Here is a 23,518-nt window from a genome sequence, read left to right as displayed (position 1 = left end):
ATCAGACCTGAGGGCTTAATCTTTACCTAGTAACACCTGGGGGAGGCCAACGCATCACACATGCTCCCGCTGCCCAGGTGAATGAGAAACCTGTTTCTTCCTTCTCGGAGCCTCCTAGAGAAGAATTCTGGGGGAATATCTCATCAAAGGGGAGTCAGGAGCACACAGGAGCTCCTGCTGACCCTAGGGCACACAGATGGTCAGCTGTCCACCTCTGCACCTTGGCTGGGCTGGAGCAGCAGCAGTTCTCCTTAAAGTCCTGAAGCTGATCTGAGGTCACAGGTTCAGGATCTCTGGTGCTCCTGATAAGTGCTATTTGGCCCCGCAGAGAGGATTTAACATCCTTATCTCTCAGGGTTTCTTCCCAGAGGCTCCTGGATAGTGAACATATTTGGCCCCCTCCTGACAGGCATGGGGTTCTGGGTACCAAAGAGATTGAGAGGGACTTCCAGTGGTAAGTCGTGAGGAGGTTCTGGATGACTTTCAGTGCCTTCTCTTTACACAATTAAGTAGGAGCTATTCCCAGTAGTTTTCTGTGGAATTCAAATTTGCTCTCTAGCACTTTGCTGTCTTTCCCTGGGTCTTTTATTTTTTTATTATTTTTATTTTATTTTTTTTCCCCTGGGTCTTTTAATGAGTCTTTCTAGCAAGCAAATGAATCAATGAAAAAGTTAGCAAACACATAAAAATTAATTCTAGAAACCAAAGTTCTATCTAATAGCCACCATGCTGCACCAGAGCCAGGGTTGACCAGAGGCTTGTTCCTAGTTCTTCCCTAGACTGGATGGATTCATCAGGGGCCCTGGAGGCTCAGAGACAGTAAAGGACTCTCTGGTTGAGACCCAGACTAACCTATATGCATCACACAGCTTTCTAGCAAGCCAGGCTGCCCACCCTGCCATCCTTTCCAATTCAGCGCTGTCGCTTTCCTTTGACAGTGTAGTTCTCAACCCACATATTACCTGATGGAATTAAGACACAAGAATCTATTGACATCTGTGAAGAAAATTTCTTCAGAAATAAACAGGGTGCAGGAGAGGTAGTAAGTTCCCTGCCAGGGGGCATTCAAGCTGGAGAAGTATTGTTTGGGGAGGGGGAAGTGGTCCTGAGAGGCTGTGATGGGGAATTGGCCCATCATCTCTGCGATGCAGATGTTCTCCTTTGAACTCTGGAGTGGGACCACATTTCTGCAAAGGTCTCCCCTCGGGGCTGGGGGAGCAGCCGTCTTGAGTGACTTGCATTCTGTCTTGAGTCCCACTTCCTCCTGCTCTGAGCAGTGGCCTCAGGGGGGACCTCATGCTTGGGCCCTCTCTCCCTCAGGGCAGCTGCCACCAAGCTGTGGAGGCAGCTGGGAAGGTGGCAGGCGGTGCTCAAGCCAAGTACACACACACACACACACACACACACACACACACACACACACACACTGGCGGGAGGGAGCGATCACGTGGTGGCCCTGCACCTGTGCTGATAAGGGTACCTGTTCCTTCACTTGCCCCCACAGGACAGACATGGAGCTGCTCTGGATGCCCCTGCTGCTGGTGGCTTCTTGTGTCTCTACTGTACAGGGCTCCCCAGGGATGAGTGCCAAGGAGACCACCATGGACATCCCCAAACTCCTGCACATCGTGGAGGAACAAAACCTGCTGGTGTTGACGTCAGCTGGCCTGACTCAGATGTTGAACCAGACCCGCTTCCTCATGGTGCTTTTCCGTGAGTGTTCCCCCATTCTGTCCCCAAGCCACCCCGGTCCTGTCTCTCTCGGTCAATGGATGGGGGAGGTGGTGAGGGCAACCTTCTTGCTTTGGGGGTGGGGTGGGGCAGAGGAGCTCTCTATGTTTCTAAAATTCAGATGTTTATAGTGGCACCTCAAATTTCCAGATGAGAATACCAAAGCCCAGGAAAATTGAGCAACTTGAAAACTACATTGCCTCTGTAGTATGGAATTTGGGGGGGGGGCTCCTCTGTCCCATGGAGAACGTAAAGATTCTTATGATTCTGACCCTCAGTTCTGAAAACGGGCAATGAAATAGCCACCGTACCAGAGTATCATACAATAAGAGGAGATAAGATGTTAAGTTCTTGGAACCTAAGAGAGAGAACAATGAATAATGGCAGTGGATTCTCTAGGAGAGGCCTTTGGTCTTACTCTCTACCATCTGGACTTTGCACCCGACTTTACTCTTCAGATGAGTGTCCTTTGAATCAGCAGGCATTTGGGGGGAGAAGTCACTGCTGCTTGAGGTGCTGGCATGAGTTGTCACAGCTGTTCCTTAAAGCCCATTGTCTACCAGTTGATTCAGACTCAGTGAACCTGTAGGACAAAGTAGAACTGTTTTATAGAGATTCCAAGACTGCAAACCTTTATGGGCATCTATGGCCTTATCTTCCTTCTGTGGGCTTGAACTGCTAACCTTTTGGTGAGCAATCCAGCACTTAAAACATTGTGGCACCAAGAACATCTCATGGATGGACAGTTGACTCTAACTCATAGCACTGCTAGAGGACAGAGTAGAACTTCCCCTCATAAAGTTGGAGAAACACTGAGGAAGAACATTCCAACCCACAGTGCTTTGGCCAGATCTTTGTCACATGACACACAGTACCTACTGCAGGGGAGGCTGGGAAATACTGTCTAGCTGTGTATGCACAGAGGGAAAATAAACAAATTTGGAGAATCCAGTGACAATGTCAGCCTTATGGAACCCATTTTTTGCTACAGAAAATTTGGAACATCCCATGGGTCAAAAACAATCAAAAGCTGGTTTGGCTGAAAGCAGTCCTTCAAGGCTTCAGACTAGTGTGAAAGGATTTCTCTTTGGGACAGGAAAGTGAAGAGTTGTGTACTCCAAGGGGTTGACGTTATTGACTTTGTTTGAGTGAGGCAAATTGTCAAAGAGGGGCACTGCTGGCTCAATGGTGGGATTCTCGCATCGACGAACATTCGAATATGCTCTTGCAGTACCTGCAAATGGACCAAGAGGCAGTTGTTCAAAGAGAAAAAGGGAAATCCACTCCAGAAGACCCCGCTGCTGTCGAATTGACCCGTTAGAGAGAGTAGAGCTACTCCAGGGAGTTCCAGATGTTGCTAGTCTTTACAGGTGAAGGCAGTTTCAATAGGCTCATCTTTCTCCCTCGGGTTGGTGGATTCAAACCACTCCCCAAACTTCCTGGAGGTCATTGGTACAGTGCTTAACCCACAGTGCTATCAGAGCTCCCAGGGGATACAGTGTGGTTTAAATCTGGAAAGGTGGGCATCACGGTTGTGTCCTTTCACCATACTTAATCATTCTATATGTTGTTGATAGGTGCCATTGAGTTGGCTCTGACCAACATTGACCTTATATGCAAAATAATGAAACAGTGCCCAGTCCTTGGTCATCCTTGCAGTCATTATTAATCTGTTTGAGCCCATTATTGTAGGCACATCATTAATCCATTTATTTGACAGTCTTCCCCTTTTTTGGCTGACCTGCTAGTTTACCAAGCATGAGAAGGAGAACATGTCCAAAGAACACAAAACACCATGGCTTGGGTCAGCCACACTACTTCAAAGTGACAGCCTTGATGTTCAACACTTTAAAGAGACCCAGTGCAGCAGATTTGTCCAGTGTATCAAGATCAGGGTTATGGCTAAGGTTAAGGTTCAATAGGTTTGCTAAGTAAATAAACTCAGAAGCTGGACTATATGAATGACTCAGAATGGGTTTTCAAGGTTGGAGGAAGGCGCACAAATAACTTTTGATGTGAAGATGACAGCCTTGCTTGATGAAAACAAAGAAGACTTGAAGCGCCGACTGACTGATGATCAACGACTGCAGCCTTCCGTGTGGATTACAACTCAATGTAAAGAAAAGAAACATCCTCACAACTGGACCAATAGGCAAAATCATGAAAAATGGAGAAATGATTGAAGTTGTCGAGGATTTCATTTTTTACTTCCATCCATAGTCAGTGCCCATGGAAGCAGCCATCAAGAACTGAAGAAACATATTACATTAGGCACACCTGCGACACAAGATCCCCTTAAAATATTCAAAGGCAAAGACTTGACATGGAGGATTGTGGCACTTTCAATCACTTGATATGTATGTGAAAATGGACAATGATTAAGACTGGAGAAGACGCCCTCAGCAAGGGACACAGAAAATATGGGTGCTATAGCAACACATGGCCAAGAAATTAGAGGGTGCCCTGTTAGCAGAGAAAGTAGCATCTGGGTTCTTAAAGGTTTATATTCAAACAAGCAGTTATCTAACTGAGATGTCAACTAAGTTCACATGGAAGAAGCACACCATCATCAGTCACCGAAGGATTGTGAATCATATAATCCAAAGGATTAGTATCAGAACTTAAATTGTGAGGATCAGGTTTGTAGACGGCCATGGATGACGGGGGGATTCCAAGATTCATTTGTGGGAACTACATCGGAAATTAGCCTCCAGTGAACTCCCTCTACCCACAACTGAGGAATGAGAGGATGGTGGGTGCTAAACAGAGTTCATTGGACAGAGGGGAACAGAAAGTTCAAAGGCGTAACTCTGACTCAAAGAGTTAAAACTTTGTCAGTTGACTCCCCCTCTGATGCATGCTGAACCCGATTTGGTTTTCAATGTTTTCTGTAGTTTTGGTTTTGTTTGTTCATATTAGGGGGTATCTGATAGGAGCTATGTCATTGGAGGTTGCCCTCTTAAGGTTGTGTTCTATATTTTTCTGGGTTTTGGTATATGAGACCCAGGATTGATGAACCTATAGGGATAGCAAGTAGAATAAGGTTATTTTTTGAGGGGTGTAAAATGGTGATGGAGTGGGGTGGGGGTGGGGGGGTAAAAGGGAGCTGATGTCAAAGAGTCCAGGAAGAAAAAGAATGTTTGGACATTGATTGTGGTAGTAATTGTACAATTCCGCTTGACATGATTGAACTATGGAATGATATGATATATGTATTAACTCCTAATTAATAATGGATTTTTAAAAAAAACTGGAGAAGAATGGATGCCTTAAAATTATTATGTCAGTGAAGAACATTGGAATCACCGTACACATCCAGAAGAGCAAACTTGGAGGGGGTGCACCCAGAATATTTCTTAGACGTGAGGATGGTGAGGTTTCATTCCACATAGTCTGGACATATTATCAGTCCCCAGGAAAGGCTATCATGCTTGGTACAGGAGGTTAGTGAAAAAGAGGAAGTCTTTCAATCAGTTGGATTGCCACAGTGGCTGCAACAATGGGCTCAAACATAATAACAATTGTGAAAATGACCGAGAACTAGAGATTAGTACGTTCTGTTGTACATAGTGTCACTCTGAGTCAAGAACAACTCAAGAACATCTAGCATCTATTAGTAATCTGTGCTCCCTTCCCTTTTGTCCATGCTAACCATCAAAGAATATGTCTTTTGGTGTGAAAACATTTCCTTGACTTTTTATAACAGTGTTCTCAATGTTTTGGAAATGATGATGGCAACACATGTATAAAAATGCTTGATATAATTGATGTATGGAATGTATGGATAAATATGCTTGATACAATTGATGTATGGAATGTTGTAAGATCCCCCAAGAAAATGATTTTTTAAATAGATAAAAATGTCTCATATGTGTATGAGCCCCTAATAAAACGTTTAAAAAAAAGAAAAAAGAAAAGCCGTCTTCTCCCAGGAGGGGCGGGGGATGGGGTGGGGTGGGACTATCTCATATGATATTTGTCCTTTTGTGATTGACTAATTTCACTCGACATAATGTCCTCTAGGTTCATCATGTTATGCATTGTTTTGTAGATTAATTGTTATTCCTTAATGTTCAATAATATTCCCTTGTGTGTCTGTTCCACAATATGTTTATCCATTCTTTTGTTGATGGGCATTTAGGTTGTTCCCATCTTCTTGCAATTGTTAATAATGTTGCGATGAACATGGATATATGCCTGTGTGTTTCTGTCGCAGCCCTTATTTCACTAGGATATATACCCAGTAGTGGCATTGCTTGATGCTATGGTCATTCTAGTTCCAAAGTTTTAAAAAGTGGTTGAACTATTCTACAGTTCCACCAGCAGTGTGTGAGGGTTCTAGTTTCTCCACACCCCCACCAGCATTTGTTTTCTAGTGTTTTTTGTTTGATCTTTGTTATTAGTGTTGGGATAAGATAATACTTCATGATTGCTTTGATTTGAATCTCATTAATGGCTATTGATCACAAGCATTTTTTCATGTATCTGTCTGAATGTTTTATTTGGTGACATGTTGTTCATGTCCTCTGTCCCTTTTTTCTTATCTTAGTTTGTCTTTTTGTTGTTGAGGTTTTGAATTTTTCTATACATTTTTGGTTATTATTCCATTGTCCTACATGCTGGTGTCCAACATAGGCTGTTGCCAGCCTATGAGTCTTCTTATATTTTGGGTGAAATCTTTTGTCTAATTTGTTGGAAGTTCCTAGTCATCTAGTGTGTGTTCTGCTGCTTTCTGCTATGTTTGATAGTATGTTTACACAATGTGTCCATGTATTAGAGTCCCTGGATGTGCCTCTGGTCTTTTATTGATGTAAATATAAAATCTTTAAAACGTTTATAGGTTTTACATTTCAGTCTTTGATCCATCTTGCATTAATTTTGTATACAATAGGAGATAGGGAACCTATTTCATTTTTCTGCAAATAGATATCCCGTTTTGCAGAACTTTTTTTAAGCCTTTGTCAAAGATCAGCTGTTCATAGGTGGATGAAATTAATTCTGGGATCTCAATTCCATTGGTCTATGTGTCTGTCCTTGTACCTGTATCAGGCTGCTTTGATGATTATGGCTGTGTAGTAGGTTTTGAGATCAGCAAATGTGAGTCCTCCTATGTTGTTTTTCTTTAGTAGGGCTTTGCTTATCTGGAGTCTCTTTCCTTTCCATAGAAAGTTGGTGAATAGTTTTTCCATCGCTTTAAAGAATAATGTTGGAATCTGGATTTGGATTACATTGTGTCTCTATGTTGTTTTGGGTAGTTTTTTTTTTTAATAGTTTCACAATGTCAAATTCATGTCCTAGCCATGAGCATCATTTATCCTTCCATTTATAGAATGCCCTTTTGGTTTCTTATCTTTTTTGGTTTATTTGGTTTCATACTTTTCCTTGTGTAAAACCCATTGCCATCAAGTTGATTTTGACTCATAGTAACACTACAAAGGATTTTCTAGACTGTATATCTTTATGGGAGTAGACAATCTCATCTTTCTCTAGTGGAGCAGCTGGTAGATTCGAACCCTGAATCTTGTGGTTAGCAACTTATTACTTTAGCCAGTGGGTAATAATGCCCCCTATGAGATGCAGGAACCATCTAGGGGGCCCTGCCAAGGCAGATACCTACACTTCATCCTGGATCATGGGCTATCATACATGGTTTCAATTGCCAGGGGAGCACTGAGTTGTTTTTTTTCCCCTGAAAAAGCAGGCAGTAGGCCAAGTAGAGTTGGCTGGGTTATTTATGGGGACCCGAATGGAACACATTCCTGCAGCTCCCTGAGCCTTCGTACTTGCTGCTTCCTCTGTCTGTAGTGCTTTTCCTCCACTTCTTCAGTTGGATTATGAAGTTTATAAGCTCATGGAGTCACCAGTCAGAAGACTCTCCGATTCAGACTGGCCAGGGATTCTCCCTCTTGCTCTTGAAGTGCCCTGTATCGAATCTGTGATAGTTCTTGCCACACTGAATTGAAACGCTTCTCAAAATTATGAATTCAGGGGGAGGGGCCAATGTTGAATACATGAATATTCCAATGAGATAAGTAAGCCTTCCTTTGGGCCACTCTGTTCTCCATGGATGAGGCAGGAGGAAAGGTTTTCTTGAGTGGGGAGATGAAATGTATCATGAGCTATCTTTAGGGCCATGTAGGCATCATCTTGAAAGCAGAGTCGGCAAGAGTCTGGCGTGGGAGCAGGTCCGATGATAAGGGAGATGATGAAATGGTGATCATGATGATGGTAACCGTGCAGATGTTGGTAGGAGTGGGGACAGGGCTAGAGACTGTGGCTGCAGCAATGGGCTCAAACATGAGAACAATTGTGAGGCTGGTGCAGGACCAGCCAGGGTTGTATTCTGTTGTGCACAGGGTCACTGTGGTTAGAGCCAACTTGATGGCACCGAACAACAATAGTGACGGCGACAGTGATGACAATGACCATGATTATGGCCACAGTGGTGGTGATTAGGATGGTAGACAGTGATGATAAATGGTAGCCCTTATTATGTACCTGTATTCTGGGCACTGCACCTAGTATCTTCATCTCATAGATGAGGCAAATAAGTGTCAGAACAGTTAGGTAATTTTCCCAAAGTCACATAGTAAGTGGTGATTTAAGTTGGGTCTAACACCCGAAAGATGCTAAATCCATCTTTCTCAATAAACTCAATTCACCATCCTTGAGTTAATTATGACGCATAATAACCCTAAAAGACAGAGTAAGATCTGCCCTGTGGGTTTCCAAGACTGTATTTCTGAGAAAAAAGCCTCATATACCTCCCAAATCCTCTGAACAGTCTGTACTAATAACTAGAACATTTATTTACTCATTTAGTAAATATTTATTAAACATATAATAAATGCCAGGTAGACCTTAGACACCAAAGACTGTAGTGGCAAACAGAGCAGATAAAAACTCTTTTTTGTTGTTGTCATTTTTAACTTTTTATTGTGAACTTGGTAAAAGTTTACAGAGCATGTCATCGGTTTGACATTCAGTCATTCACACACATTCTGTTTCGTCAAACCCTCCTGCTCTCAGGAAGCTTGCATGCCATGGTGGGGGGGCACTTGATAGATCACTAAGTCAAGTATGCAGTAAGTCTTATGACTAAGCTAACTTTGGGCAGAAACAGAGGGTGGTGATGGGTCTGAGAGAGTTCATCAAAGACCTGGAGGTAGTGAGGGCATAACCAAGGAGAGCCACCGGGAAGCCCATTTTCAGGCACAGGGAGCAGCAATGCAGAGACCCTGAGGGAGGAATGTGTCAGTGTGGGGAAAGCTGACGTGATGAAGAGAAGAGTAAGCACCAAGGGGAATCTAGAAAGTGAGTTGCAGATCCGTTAAGGCCTTGGGAGCCACAGTAATGGCCAGAGCAGTGTGCTGGCTGGCCATTAAGGAACCTCTGAGGGACTCGTGGGATTGATGAACATCCTGAAGTTCAAGCCACTGGGAGCATCTCTGTATTCTATAAATAGCCCTTTGGAATGAGGCTTGCTCTCAGAACACTTTTAAGTGCTTGATCTGAGTTTGAGCTAACTCATGACTCCTGATTTTGACACCATTGACATTCAAAAACTGGGCAATTTTAAAATTTGGATGCTTTGTAGGATGGTTAGTAGTCTGGGGTCTAATACTCACTAGATGGCAGTACACCAATTCCTCCCACTGTGACAAGCAAAATCTTTGCAGATGCTGCCAGCTGTCCCCCAGGGAGAGCCGCTAGTCTACAGGAAGGCTGCCTCCAGCTCCCTGGGCTCACACCTCCCCTAGTCTATCCGTGCCACCCTGACTCACATTGGCTACTCAGGCTTATCTACTAAACACTCAGGAAAACATTGATTTGGGTCCATTAGCCATTAACACATCTACATACCAGGTAAATGGCCAGAGGACCAGTTCCTATTCCAACACGACCCTGGGTCCCGTTTGTTTCTTCTGAAACCCACGTGAGAACCACACCTGAAACCTAGGCCTGGGCTGGATGACTAGGTGCTGGCTACCTCTGTCCTCCTTTCACCGGGGAACCAGAAGCCATGCTGAGGGTTAAGCATCACCTTAGGAACCCCCTTGCCAAAGAGAGCCAGACTAGAGCCTAGACCAAGGATTCCCTTACCAATGGAACAATCCCATTGAGTCATTTTTCCTCAGATCAACCCATTAGGGCTGAATAGAACTGCCCATAGGAATTCCAAGCTGAAGTCTTTCTCCCTTTGGAGCCTTGGCGGCGTCATGACTATGTGTTGGGCTATTAACTGCAAGATGGGCAGTTCGAAACCAAGGCTTTCGACACCTGTACAGAGTTGCAGTCTCAGAAACCCACAGGGGCAGTTCTACCCTGTCTTATAGGGTTGCCATGCATCAGAATCAACTGGCTGGCAGTGAGTTAGAGTGACTGGTGGCTTCTAACCTCTGAACTTTGGACTAGCGTCTCAGTGCTTTACCGCTGCAACACCAGAGCACATTGGAGAGTCACGGTGCGCCATTTTTGTCATGAGATCCAGAGAATTCCTCTGAAATGTCTTTAGACTCTGACCACATCCCTCCCTCCCCCATTGCCTCTGCCCTGGTCTAAGCTGTGGCTGTCTCTCAGCAGATCCGTCCTTACAGTCACCTCTCATTTGATACCCTGCTTCCCTTTCCCCTCCTTCCTCACTTTTCGTATAACTTCCAGCTACCATTTTATTAAAAAATAAGTCTGATGGTATCCCAGCTCTGCCTCACACCCTCCAGTGACTTTCTATAGCACTCAGGGGAAAGGCCAAAATCTGCTCAGTGACTTGAAGGTCTTGCATCAGCTCACCCCACTCTGAGTCCTTCTCCTCAAATAGGTCAGACCTGCTATGACCTCAGGGCCTTTGCTCTTTTTTTCTGCCAATGACGTCCTCCTCCCACGTATCACATCTCCTTTGACCTCTATCACAACATCTCTTCTCAGAAGGGCCTTCTTACTTTGGCTCTTTTTTCCTGCCAATGACGTCCTCCTCCCACGTATCACATCTCCTTTGACCTCTATTACAACATCTCTTCTCAGAAGGGCCTTCTTACTTTGGCTCTTTTTTCCTGCCAATGACGTCCTCCTCCCACGTATCACATCTCCTTTGACCTCTATCACAACATCTCTTCTCAGAAGGGCCTTCTTACTTAAACCTACAATCCCTCTGACGTGCTCATAGTCCCCGATCCTGCTCCTCTTTCATCCATAGCTCATACCATCTAACATCACACACCATTCGCTTTTATTTATTCACTACCATCTCCAATGAGGGCAGGGATTTTTATCTGTGTGTTCATTGTTGTATCCCCAGGAAGGGGCCTGGGTGATGCAACATTCACCCAGAGGGTGGCAGTCCAGGCCCATCTACTGGCTCTGCGAAAGAGAGGCCTGAAAGTTACCCCAACAAAGATTATGGCCAAGAAAACCCTGTGTGGCGGTGCCATCGTGTCCCCCAGGGTCCTGGGAGCTGGATCCACTCAACCACCCCTAACAGCAAGAGCACATCCCTAGTACCTACAACATGCATCCCTGATGGTGTAGAGGTTTAGCTTTGGGCTGCGATCCTGAAGGGTCAAGAGTTCAAAGCCATCAGCCGCTCCTCGGGAGAAAGACTGTGCTTTCAACTCCCATAAACAGTCTTGGAAACGAACCCATATGGAGGTCGCTATGAGTCAGAGTTAGGCACCCATAACAGCTTCTGGTTGTTAGAAGCTGAACAATAGTTTTGAATAAATGAAAGCGTCCTTGTTGCTGTTCCTGGTAGGTGCCATTGGGCAGCTCCATCTGCCTTGTTCTCAGATCTTAGCATTCCAATAGTCACAAGCCCCCTTTCTGGGTACCACTTCAAACACCCAGAGGCACCAGAAAGCCAAACTCGTTGCTATCAAGTCGATTCCAACTCCTGTCAACTCTACAGGACAGACCTGTCCCTGCGGCTTTCCACAGCGATAAATATGTAGGGCAGCAGAAAGCCTTGTTTGTCTACTGCAGAATGACTAGTGAGTTTGAACGGTTGACTTTGGGCTAGCGGCCCAGTGTGCAGCCCACGGTGACACCAGAACAACATGGGCCACATGTAAATCCTTGGAGAGCTGTGCCATCTGAACCGTCACTCCAGGCCCCCCTCTTGTTCTGCATCTCTGTCCCTTAGGAACCCAGATATGGAAATGATGTCTGCAAAGGGTTTGTGCTTCTCTACTAACCTAATGGTTGGCAGTTCAAGCCCGCCCAGAGGCATCTTGGAAGAATGTCCTGGCAGTCTGTCATTCTAAAGATTACCGCAAAACCCAAAAGCCCTTATGGAGAGAGAGATTTCACTCGGTAATACACAACAGGGCCGTCGTGAGTTGTAACTGACCTGAGGGAAACAAGTTTGGGTTTCTGTTGTATTTTGGTCACTCAGTAACCCTGAGGTGGGCCTAGCAGAATCCATAAGGAAGCCAGGGAGGGGCCCCTGGCTAAGCAGTCAGCAATAGGCCATTTATGCTGGAGATGACAGATGGGTGGGAAAAAGAGGGGTGTACCCGAAGCCATGATGGTGAAAAAGTGGTCACTAGAGAGGCATCGATCCTTGGAGGAGGCACAAGGTCAAGTTCCCCATCTATTTATTGGGAGTTTAATGAAAGTGATCATTCACTGTTGGCAATACTATAGGGGCCATGGGGACTGATGACACACTCCTCAGTTAGACTTGGAACTCGCCCTTGGCCAGGCAGGTGTTTTTCGTTGCTCTACATGAAAGGGACCGAAAAAGATCAAGTGTGCTGCTTTGAAAGGGAATCAGTGACCTCCCTGCCCTGGCCTCGCCCGCGTGCCCCATACGCTGGGCTCGTTGAAGGACCCACGGGCTCACAATGTTATCAGGAGGGAGAAAGGCAAACTCCAATGGCTTTTAGAGGCCAGTTCTCCCACTGCAAGGGCCACAAGCCAGCTCCGTGAGGCCGTTTCCAGGAAAGGGCTCCCCTAAGCCCTATGCATATCCACTGAAGGGGCCAAGAAATGTCACTCCTCACTTCCCCAACACAGGAAGGCAGACTGGCTCAGAAGTGTCACCCCACCCCCCCACCCACAACTGTTTCCCCTCTCTCCCCACACCCAGCCTGCTACTCTAGTTTTCTGCCTGCAGTCTTCCATGAGAAGGACCACAGCCACCGGGAACAGGCACATGGAAACAGAAACAAACAAAACCAGTTGATGTGGAGTCAATTCTGGCTAATCCTAGTGTGTGGCACAGATGGTGAAACATTTGGCTATTGACTAAAAAGTCAGTGGTTCAAACCCACCTAGAAGTGCCTTGGAAACAAGACCTGGCAACCTGCTTCCAAAAGGTTGCAGCCATTGGAGACGCATAGAGCCAGCTCTGCTCTGAACCGCATGGTCTGCCGTGATAGGACCATGGGAGTTCACTCCGGCCGCAATTCAGAACCGTCCACTAGAGGGGGATCATGCTACTCCTCTAGGCTACGATTTTTATTTTTATTACAGGCAGTACCTGGGTTATGATCACCCAACATCTGTACAAGCGATAGGCTCCAACCCCTATAAAGTCTATTATAAGAAAAATTCAAGATACACACAATGTTTGTTTTTTTTAAATAACAAATGACTGCCACTTTGCAGTATATATCAAAGCATCATTATTACCATTTTGTGATATAAGAGAGGCTTTTGTGTATCGGGAAGTGTTTCTTTCAAGAAACCAAGCATTGGGTCAACCTGCTGTACATGACTTCTGTAAAATGCTGAAGAGCAAGGATGTCTCCTTGAGGAGCCAAGTGCGCCTGACCCAAGTCATTGTATTCTCCATCACCTCCTGTGCATTGTCAGTGCTGGGTTTTGAGGACAGAAGACTGAAGAAGAACGGATGTATTTGAATCCTAGTGCTGGCAAGAATTTCGAAAGTGCTGTGGACTGCCCGAGGAGCAAGCAGATGTGGCTTGGCAGAAGTACAGCCAGCGTGTTCCTTAGAATTGAAGATGTAGACGCCTCGCTGCACATACTTTGGACGTGTTATCAGGAAAGACGAGTGCCTGGAAATGGACATTGTGTTTGGTAAGGTGGAGAGGCAGTGAAAAAGAGGAAGAACTTCAAGGCGATGGATTGGCAAAATGGCTACAACAATGGGCTCAGACATAGCAACCATTGTGACGATGGTCCAGGACTGGGCAGTGTTTTGTTCTGTTGTACTCAGGGCGGCTATGAGTCGGGGCTGATGCGAGGGCACCTAATAGCAACATGTGTAGAAAGTCACACAGTATACTAAGACAAACATTTTTCCCACTGAAATTAGAAATGATCTGTACTCTCTTTTTAAAAAAATCATTTTATTGGGGGTCCATTCAACTCTTATCACAATCCATACATACATTCATTGTGTCAAGCACATTTGTACATTTGTTGCCATCATTATTTTCAAAACATTTTCTTTCGACTTGAGCACTTAATATCAGCTATTCATTTCTCCCTCCCTTCCCACTCCTCCTCCCTCATGAACCCTTCATAATTCATAAATTATTATTTTGTCATATCATATACTGTCCAACATCTCCCTTCACACACTTTTCTGTTGTCCATCCCCCAGGGAGGAGGTCATATGTAGATGCTTATAATTGGTTGCCCCTTTCTACCCCACCTTCCCTCCACCCTCTCGGTATGGCCACTCTCACCACTGGTCCTGAAGGGATCATCCGCCCTGGATTCCCTGTGTTTCCAGTTCCTATCTGTACCAATGTACATCCTTTGGTCTAGCCAGTTTTGTAAGGTAGAATTGGGATCACGATAGCGGAGGGAGGGAGCATTTGAGAACTAGAGGAAAGTTGTATGTTTTGTCGTTGCTACCCTGCACCCTGACTGGCTTGTCTCCTCCCTGCAACCCTTCAGTAAGGGGATGTCCAGTTGCCCACAGATGGGCTTTGGGCCCCCTTCTACACTCACCCTCATTTACAATAATATGTTTTTTTGTTCTTTGATGCCTGATACCTGATCCCTTTGACACCTTGTGGTCATACAGGCTGGTGTGCTTCTTCCATGTGGGTTTGTTGCTTCTGAGCTAGATGGCAGCTTGTTTATCTTCAAGTCTTTAAGACCCCAGACGCTATATCTTTTGATAGCCGGGCACCATCAGCTTTCTTCATCACACTTCTAGACAGACTTGTGAAGGGAACCTGCTTGCCATCTGGGGATTGCCCATATATAAAACTGACAATTGTTACAACAGTAATAATAATGTCTCGTACATACCATGAGCCAGACATTATGCTAAATGTTTCTACATGCCTCCTGGAGGTAGGAGAGCTGGGATTCTGGGACCAGATTGGGAAGGTTCACATCCTGGCTGTATCCTGGCAAGTTTATTGTGCATGAATTTCTTCATTTGCAAAATCGAGATGATAGTAATGATACCTGCCTCCTAGTGGAGGGAGCCCTGTGATGGTGCTGCGATTGAGCGCTTTGCTGCTAAACTACAAGTTCCAACCTGCCAGGCGCTCTGCAGGAGAGAGATAGGGCAGGATGCTCTCATGAAGAGTACAGCCTTGGGAATCCCATGGGGCAGGTCCTCCGTGTCCCGTAGGGTTGCTGTGGGTTGACATTGACTCGATAGCTGTGTCTGGTTTGGGTTTGCCCCCGGGTGCTAGTGGGAAGAAGAAATGTAGAGCTCTTACACAATAATAAAGCAGCACACGAGTGGCTGTTCAACGAATCTTATTGATGCTGAACAGCTCCATGAGGTCACCACCGTTGCTTGCTCCATTTTTGACACAGGATAAGGTGATCCCCAGAGAACTTGGGTTCCTTGCACAATTTCCTAAAGTTGTATTGTCTCCAGTGTTGCTGAATCCAAAGGGGTGAACCTCGGTGTAGATCCTTTTGTTCGGCTTCATAAACCATCCTGTTGCCTCGCCTGTCGCGTTTCTGAAATGGTACCCATCACCAGCTGAGCAAAGAAAGGCCCACGTCACGCATGAGCTAGCCAACCCAGACGATGACTCCTCCTTGGAGGATGGGGGTGGGCAAAGAAGTAAGTTCTGTCTTCGTGCTGACTTTTACAGACAACCCATCCTCCAAGCGATCCAGGAATATGGCCGAGGAGCTGGGCAAAGCCATGGAGATCATGGGCAAAGGAAAGAATGGGCTTGGCTTCGGCAAGGTGGACATCACTATTGAGCAGGAGCTTCGGGAGGAATTTGAAATTAAGAAGGCCCCAGAATTGAAGCTGTTTTTTGAAGGCAACCGATCTGAGCCCATCAGTTGCCAAGGTAATGGGGACTTGGGGTGAACCAAAGCATGTCACCAGTTTATGTTCGGTATAAGCCCCAGCATTTCAGTGGCCTGGCGGATTAACAATTGTATTTCATGCCCCCATAAAACCCAATTGGTGTGAGAAGGAACCAGCCTCCCACAACTGAGTGGATGTACAATTAAGAAGAAATAAGAGACAGACAGACAGACAGAGAATAGTGTGCTCATCTCTTCCATGGGGTCAGAAGCTAGAGAGAGAATGTATTCTTTCATTAACTCATAGTCTCGGGACATGCAAGCCCCCATAGCTGCAGGCAACCACATATGTAACAAGATGGGCTATGTCCTAAGCTGGATGTCCCCCCACTGAGTTCATGGGGGCAGTAACCTAACACCACTTCTAGGGTCAGGTAGAAGAGACCCGACTGCCCCGTGAGCAGGGAGAACAATAGTAACATGTCTGATCCTCTAGATAAAGGCATCTGGCCACACAATGACCAGCCATGCGCCTGGAAGGGCTTCTCTAAAGTAGCACCCCAATGTGGGGAGACTACGGGGAGTGATCTTTAGACAGGAGATTGTGACTGGGCCTTATATCCAACTCACAAAGGTGAAGGCCTCCCTCCGTGGAATCCTGGCCTCTCAGGTTCCTCAATCATGAGCTGAGAGAATTTAGTCCCATACACTCTCCTCCCAGTCCTCACTTTGCCACCACTTGGCAGTTGGAGGGTGAAGGTGGGACACTGTACTCCACAGAATCTTTCAGGAACCCAGGGGCCTTCCTGCCTTTGGCTCAGCCCTTCCCAAGGGGTCTTGTAGCCACTTGCTATTTTCTTTGCAGTTATGCCCAGAATTTAGGGGAAGGATATAAAAAACCAACCTGGGAAGTGCTCACGGCCCAGGCCTGGAAGTGGTGGATGCTGGGATTCTATCCCCCAGATTCTGGGTCACGCCCACCCGTCAGCAAGACAGACAGCAGTGTGGTCAGTCCTCCATGCATAGGATTTTCCTTTGGGGCCCAGGGAGTACATTGCAACTAGTGGGTCATAGCAGCACCGTGAAGTAGACAGTGGTTCTTGGCTTATTAACTCAACCAACTGAGTTCCTACCTCCAACTTCCCTCAGTCCCCCACCCTGCCATCTTCTCTTTAGCCCGATTTTGACATGACTCCAGGCCAAGGATGAGCTGGTTTGTCAAACGGGAGACTGAGACTTAATGGAACAAGATGGCCTTGGTCTGGGTGCCTGCTATGCTTTAGCTGCTCTCTTCATCCATTTCATTCATTCCTGGTTTCATTCATTCATTCATCATGCCTCTACTGAGAAAACCTCCCAGGTGTCAAGTCTGACTTCCCTCTCGGAGATACTTGGAGAGTCATATGCCTCCGTGGGGCCCATGTAGGCCCTCATTTTACAACGTGGAAATTCATAAATGTTGGGTAGGTGTGATCGATCTGTGAGCACCGAGGGTCCAGCACCGGTCTTACACTGTTACAAAGGTGTTAGGAGCCTGAGTGACGTAAGTGGCGTGTGTCAACAGCCATTCTAGGTGTTAAGAGCCTGAGTGACGTAAGTGGCTTGTGTCAACAGTTGCTCAGCTAAAGGCAGGCAATTCAAGCCCACTCAGCAGCTCTATAGAAGAAAGCCTGGGCACCTGCTTCAGTACAAGATCACAGCTAAGTAAACCCCACGATACAAGATCACAGCTAAGTAAACTCCATGAGGCAATTCATTGCTAGAGCTGGGGTTGACTGGATAGTTTCAGGGAAGGGTAACCATATATGCAGCATGGCTAGCTCTTGGGAAACATAGCACCCCTGTCTCTTATATACCTCTATCTATCTATCTATCTATCTATCTATCTATCTATCTATCTATCTATCTATCTATCTATCTATCTATCTATCTATCTATCTATCCATCATCTATATGTCTATCTACCAAGATAGATCGATAAAATAGATAGTTTCCATTAAGCCCATCAAAGGATTGCAAGAACCCAAGGGTTGAAGGAGCATCACCAGGGATGACTTGGAGCCTTGCAATTCTCACAATGGACACCAGGGGTCACGAGAGAACCAGGCCAACAGAGTCTCAAGATTAGGTAGGTCACAAAAGAGATCAGACAGGACTGTGGCTCCCAGTGGGTTTGTGGAGGATGGTGTGTTTGTGCAAGGAAAGGAAGGGGAGGCAAGGAGCAAGAGATAAAAGATAGAGACCGCTACTTCCTATAAACATGGAATGTCGACCTTTAGCAGGGGAGACTACCCACCCAGCAAGGAACCTTCTATGATGTGTTGGGTCAGGGAGGGCTCTGAAGCGATGAGAAGCCCCAGGTTACTTTGTCAGGGTCCCTGTATGCTCACAGAGCATCTCAGCGGCTGGGTTGGGAGAAAGGGACCAGCTTTGTCTCCCAAAGGCCAGTGCCATGGGACGCTCTCCACTTGGAGGAAGCCAGATGATGATGCAGCATCTTGCAGGCGCTGCATGAGGCTGGCATAGGAGTTCCCCAAGGCTTTGACCTCTGAGCCCCCTTTGCTGTAGGAGCCCGCACCTGGCACTTCCTCTGCCATTCACGAAGCTTCATCTGTACCATCTCCAAGAAGTCTCCACTGATTGCCCACCTTATTGGCCCGCAGAATTGCATCTGCTGCTCATTTTTCTGCTTGATAGAATGACACTGCCACAAGGGCTGGGACCTCACATCCATTTGTGGGTGCTCTGAAGTCGCTAAAGAGCCCAGTGCTGCTGTGATTGAGCTTTCGGCTGCTAATCAAAAGGTCAGCCATTCAACCCCATAGGCCACTCACTCCTGGTTCCACTGGAAACCCTATAGGGCACCTCCACTCTGTCCTGAAGGGTCACTATGAGTCAGATAACAACACAAGGACCACAGGGTTGTTTTCTGGTTTTGAAAGGCAAAGGGACACCCCACATTCAGATGCTCACAATATACCTGAGCAAAAATGACTTCTTGTTGGACCTTGGGGTGGTGAGAGTAACTACCGTGCAGGGTTCCCGGGAAGGAGAATAATTGTCGCAGGGTGCGGGCCCTGACTCAGATGAAGGGCCTTCAAGAAGTTCATGGAAAAATTCCATGGTGCTTCCATTCCATTTTCCATGAACTCTTTGATGCTCCCTTACACCTGCATATACCTGCGCTGTTCGAGGCCTTCTCACAGGTCACAACAACCCCACGTAGGAGGTGCTATGTGGGGAAACTGAGGCACAGGGAGGCAGACTAGCTTGCTCAAGGTCCCCCAGATAGTAGTGGGTGGGGACAATGTTTCAGTAAAAGGGGCAGGGCATATATATTTTAGGTCTTATGGGCAGAGAAGTCCATTCTGCGTTTTTGTGAAAGTCCCCTCCCAATGCCTTAGAGCCGATTGCTCCTCAAAGCAACCCTTCAGGACAGAGTACAACTACTCGCTCAGGTTTCACAGGCTATGAGTCTGTACAGACTGACACCTCTTTCTCCCTGGAGGCTATCTCTTTAGGTAATGGCCCTGATCAAGCGGTGGGTGGGTCACCACTGTGGCTTACCAGCCCTGCTCTGCACTGTACTGAGGAAGTGCAGCATATTATCGAGCTATCGTGCTTGCCAGAGCCCTGATGTTGGATTGATTACGAGTTGGGTTGCCCACCATCACGTCAGCAGTTCGAAACCACCCGTCCCTCTGTGGGAGAAAGACGGGAGTTTTCTCTTCCTGTCAAGAGTCGAACTCTCGAGACAAGTCTATCTGGTCCGATAGGGTTTCTATGAATCAGCATGGACTTGATGGCTGTGATTTTGGTTCTTTTTCTTTTGGGTTTTTATCCCAGCCCAGTGCCTAGCTGGTATAAACAGTGTGCTCAACTGCTAGCTGAAAGATTCGCGTTCAAGTCCTCCCAGAGGGGCTTCAAAATCAAAGCCTGGCAATGATCAAATAAACTTAAAGGAGCACAGCTCTTCTCTGACAGACACAGGCTCACCACAGTCCTCTCCACAGCTTGTTTTTTTTTTATGTATACTTTTTATTATTTCCTAATTCTAGTCTAGGGTGTGGGGTACTGGAGGTACTGCATACATTCTTTGTAAGTCTGGATGGAATGGGAGTGCAGAAAGTCATAAGAGTAACCAGCCAGCCTGCCTTATAGGTAGGCTACCCGTACCTCCTTTTCCCCTCAATATCAGCAGTTCTCAACCTGTGGGTCAGGACCCGTTTGGGGGTCAAATGACCCTTTCACAGGGGTCGCCTGATTCCTAACAGTAGCAAAATGACAGTGATGAAGTAGCAACGGAAATAATTTTATGGTTTGGGGGTCACCACCACATGAGGTATGAAAGGGTTGAGGAAGGTTAGAACAACTATTCAATATTACTCACCCGGAGAAAGAACTAATGGGATTCCTGGCTGGAGCCGGGCCAGGCCCTAGGATGTGCCTGGGTTTTAGGACAAATATTTGCCTGAACTTGCTGTGGGGCCCAGAGCAAGGCTTTCAGACCCACCATTCCAATTTCTCATTCTTTAAACAAGATGAAGAATGCCAGTGACTTTGCCTTAGGGGCAGGGCTGCTGTAACGTAAGAGGGAAAGATGGTGTTCCACAGACTCCTGCAATGTGATTTGTATTGACAAGTTCTTTGGGGGCTGGGGGACAGGAGGAATTTAGTCCTTGCCAGGACAAAGCCCAGCCCCCGTTCTCCTCGGATCTCCAAGGGTTCATGTGGGAGACTTGGCCTTGGCCTCCCCTGGAGGAAGGGTGACTGGGTTGCCTCTGGATCTCTATTAATGATGTATTAGCAGTGTGGGTCTGTAAATAGGCAGCTAAGCACCAGCTCCAGTCAATTATTAACAGCAATATTCACGCCTCAGTTGCTACCCTGTCCTCTGGCTCAGAGACAAGAGCCGGGGCAGGTAGAGTACCCAACGAGGAACAAAATATTTGCCAAATCCAGACTCTCTCTTTCCTGTGGGGTTCTGAGCCCAGCCACCCAGAGAAGATGGTCTAATGTCAAGTTCTCTGAAAACTAGCTCATCCATCCATCCATCCATCCATCCATCCATCCATCCATCCATCCATCCTTTGATTGCTTCTGGGCACCAAGTATGACCCAGGCATGATAGGAGTTACCAGGAGCTCATGTTAAACAAGTGTGCAAAAAAGACTCAATTCAGAAAGTGAGGGGTCATAAGATAGAGAACAGCTGGAGATGGTGGGCAGTGAGGTAGGATGGGAGGAGAGGGCTCTGCAGCAGCGACTCGCCATAGGTTGTCTTCTCCCTGGTCTGGAAGCCCTTGCTTCTCCTTTTGTGTTAATTCCTAACAGCATCCTTCAGTTTTACGACCAGGTGTGGCTTCCTCCAGGAAGCCCTTCCTGAACACTCACTGATTGACCCTAGTTGGGTATCTTTGCTCTAGGCTTAAGTTAGAATAGTTAACTTGGGTGCTGTATTAGTCTGGGTACTTTAGAGAAACAAATCCACAGAAAGTCATATATATAAGAGAGTTTTATATAAAGGTTAAATGCACATCAAGAAAACATCCCAACCCAGTGTTGCCAAAGCCCACAAGTCCAACATTAACCCATATGTCCAACATCAATCCACGAAGTCCTCCTCCATCTCACTAAAACACACACTATGACGTCGACTGCAGGAGGAAAGCCAAATCGGTGAATGTGTAAGCATCTAAGTGCTGGCAGGGGTCTCCACATGGCTGCTCCAGCACCCAGGGCTGCATTGGTCCATGTGGCTTCTCCTTGGGGATGTCTTGCAGGAAGTGAGCCTTGCCAGCTGAAGCAGGGAACTGGCTAAGGCAGCTGCACCCAGGTCCGATCATCACAAAGCAAGAGACCTGCAAACTAGAAAGGCGCGGCTCACCGAGCCATTTATCTCTCAGCCCTTCAATTAACCCCACATGTGTTTATTGGCCAGGTTGGCACAATAAACTAACTATCTCAGGTGCGATTATACCCTTGTTTGTATAATTCTTTGAGGATTGTCCCCTACCACTTGTGGGAGAGTGGCGAGGTGTCCATTCATTAAGGTATGTTAACAAATACCCTCCAGCCCCAGTACTAAGCACAGCACCTGATCTGCTCGAAAAGAAGGCAAATACTGATTTGTCTGGTGAATGCTGTGTGAAGGAATAAATGAGTGAATGAATAAAAGTGGGTGAAGTCCAAAATCCACCCACAATAGACAGCTTGTTCAAAAATATATTTTTTTATCTTTGTAAACTCATTAAAATGCTCCATCTTATTTGGTGGCCAGCTGTAATATAAAGGGGGAACTGATTACAAGGATCTAAATATAACCTACTCCCTGCGGGGATGGACAATAGAAAAGTGGGTGAAGGGAGATGTCAGACGGTATAAGATATGACAAAATAATAGTAATTTATAAATCATCAAGGATTCTTGAGGGAAGGGGAGGGGGAGGGAGAGAAAAAACGAGGAGCTGATACCAAGGGCTCAAGTAGAAAGCAAATGTTTTGAGAATGATGTGGGCAACAAATGTACAAATGTGCTTGACACAGTGGATGTATGTATGGATTGTTATGAGCTGTACGAGTCCCCAATAAAGCGATTAAATTAAAAAAAAAAGTAATGCCTTACATGTACTGGCTGCCCCGTGCAATTGAGGAGCTAGGGAAATGCAGGCTCATCTGTAGCCTATGTAAATTCTAGCACACCGTTCTGTCTCCCCTGATAGATGCCCCCTCCTTTTAGAAACCCAGGTGATTGTGTGCTGTAGGTCTATTTGTATTTTACTTACTTATACCTTACACCTTGTTTAAGTGTGACCTTGGAAGGTGGGTGAGCAAACACTCTCAGAGTGACTGGTTGAGTGAACATGGGTGAATGGAAGGGGTTTCCTTGCCCATCCAATGATGAGATTAGGAGTCCATATTTTTACAGTTGTCATGGGGACAGAGTGCATCCTCACTGGACTTGGTAAGGACACACTGACCTTCCGCTGTTCTTGTTCATATTCATATCTTGGGGTTTGGGGGTAGGGGGTGGTGAGAGAACTGACCCTGGCCTTCAAGAGAGGGGAGCCCCAACAAGATGCTTGTACTCATGGGCCACAGGAAGGCGGGCCCTGCGTTGGGAAAAGAAGACAGGTCTGTGGGATCCACTGTGTCTCTCTTCAGGTGTAGTTGAATCGACTGCTTTGGTGGTTTGGTTGAGAAGACAAATCAGCCAGAAAGCGTCTGTGTTCACGGACAGCCAGCAGGTGGCAGAGTTTGTGAAATCCAGGCCTTTGGTCATCGTGGGCTTCTTCCAGGTACCTGGGTCAAGGTGGTGGGGGTGGGGGGGGTGAAGGGGGGATGTGGGGCTTTTCTACAGGTGAGGAGTCCTGTGAGGAGGCTTCAAGAAGTCATGGCCCCCATCCCAGGGGGACGAACAGCAGAAGAATGGGTGAGACAGTCAGTGTAAGACTTGAAAAAGAATAAAAATTATCAAGGGGGCATGGGGGAGGGAGGGTGGGAAAGGGAGGGGGAAAATGAGGAGCAGATGATGCCCGGGGCTGAAATAGAAAGAAAATGTTTTGGAAAAGATGAAGACGACCTATGTAC

General features: G+C 46.4%; 1 protein-coding gene across 1 annotated transcript in view; it reads left to right on the top strand.

The window, feature by feature from the left end:
• The first annotated feature begins 1,511 nt into the window (after positions 1–1,511).
• PDILT (protein disulfide isomerase like, testis expressed) overlaps positions 1,512–23,518 on the top strand; it is a 45,365-nt gene continuing 23,358 nt past the window's right edge. The window contains exons 1-3 of the mRNA XM_075528105.1: positions 1,512–1,713; positions 15,765–15,971; positions 23,093–23,226. Coding sequence (XP_075384220.1) covers positions 1,512–1,713; positions 15,765–15,971; positions 23,093–23,226 — 543 coding nt within the window. The remainder of the gene's footprint in view (positions 1,714–15,764; positions 15,972–23,092; positions 23,227–23,518) is intronic.

This window comes from Tenrec ecaudatus, chromosome 12 (genome assembly GCF_050624435.1).
Source record: "Tenrec ecaudatus isolate mTenEca1 chromosome 12, mTenEca1.hap1, whole genome shotgun sequence".
NCBI classification, from domain to species: domain Eukaryota; kingdom Metazoa; phylum Chordata; class Mammalia; order Afrosoricida; family Tenrecidae; genus Tenrec; species Tenrec ecaudatus.
The sequence above is the reverse complement of the archived record's forward strand: the minus strand, read 5'-3'. Positions and strand labels throughout refer to the sequence as shown.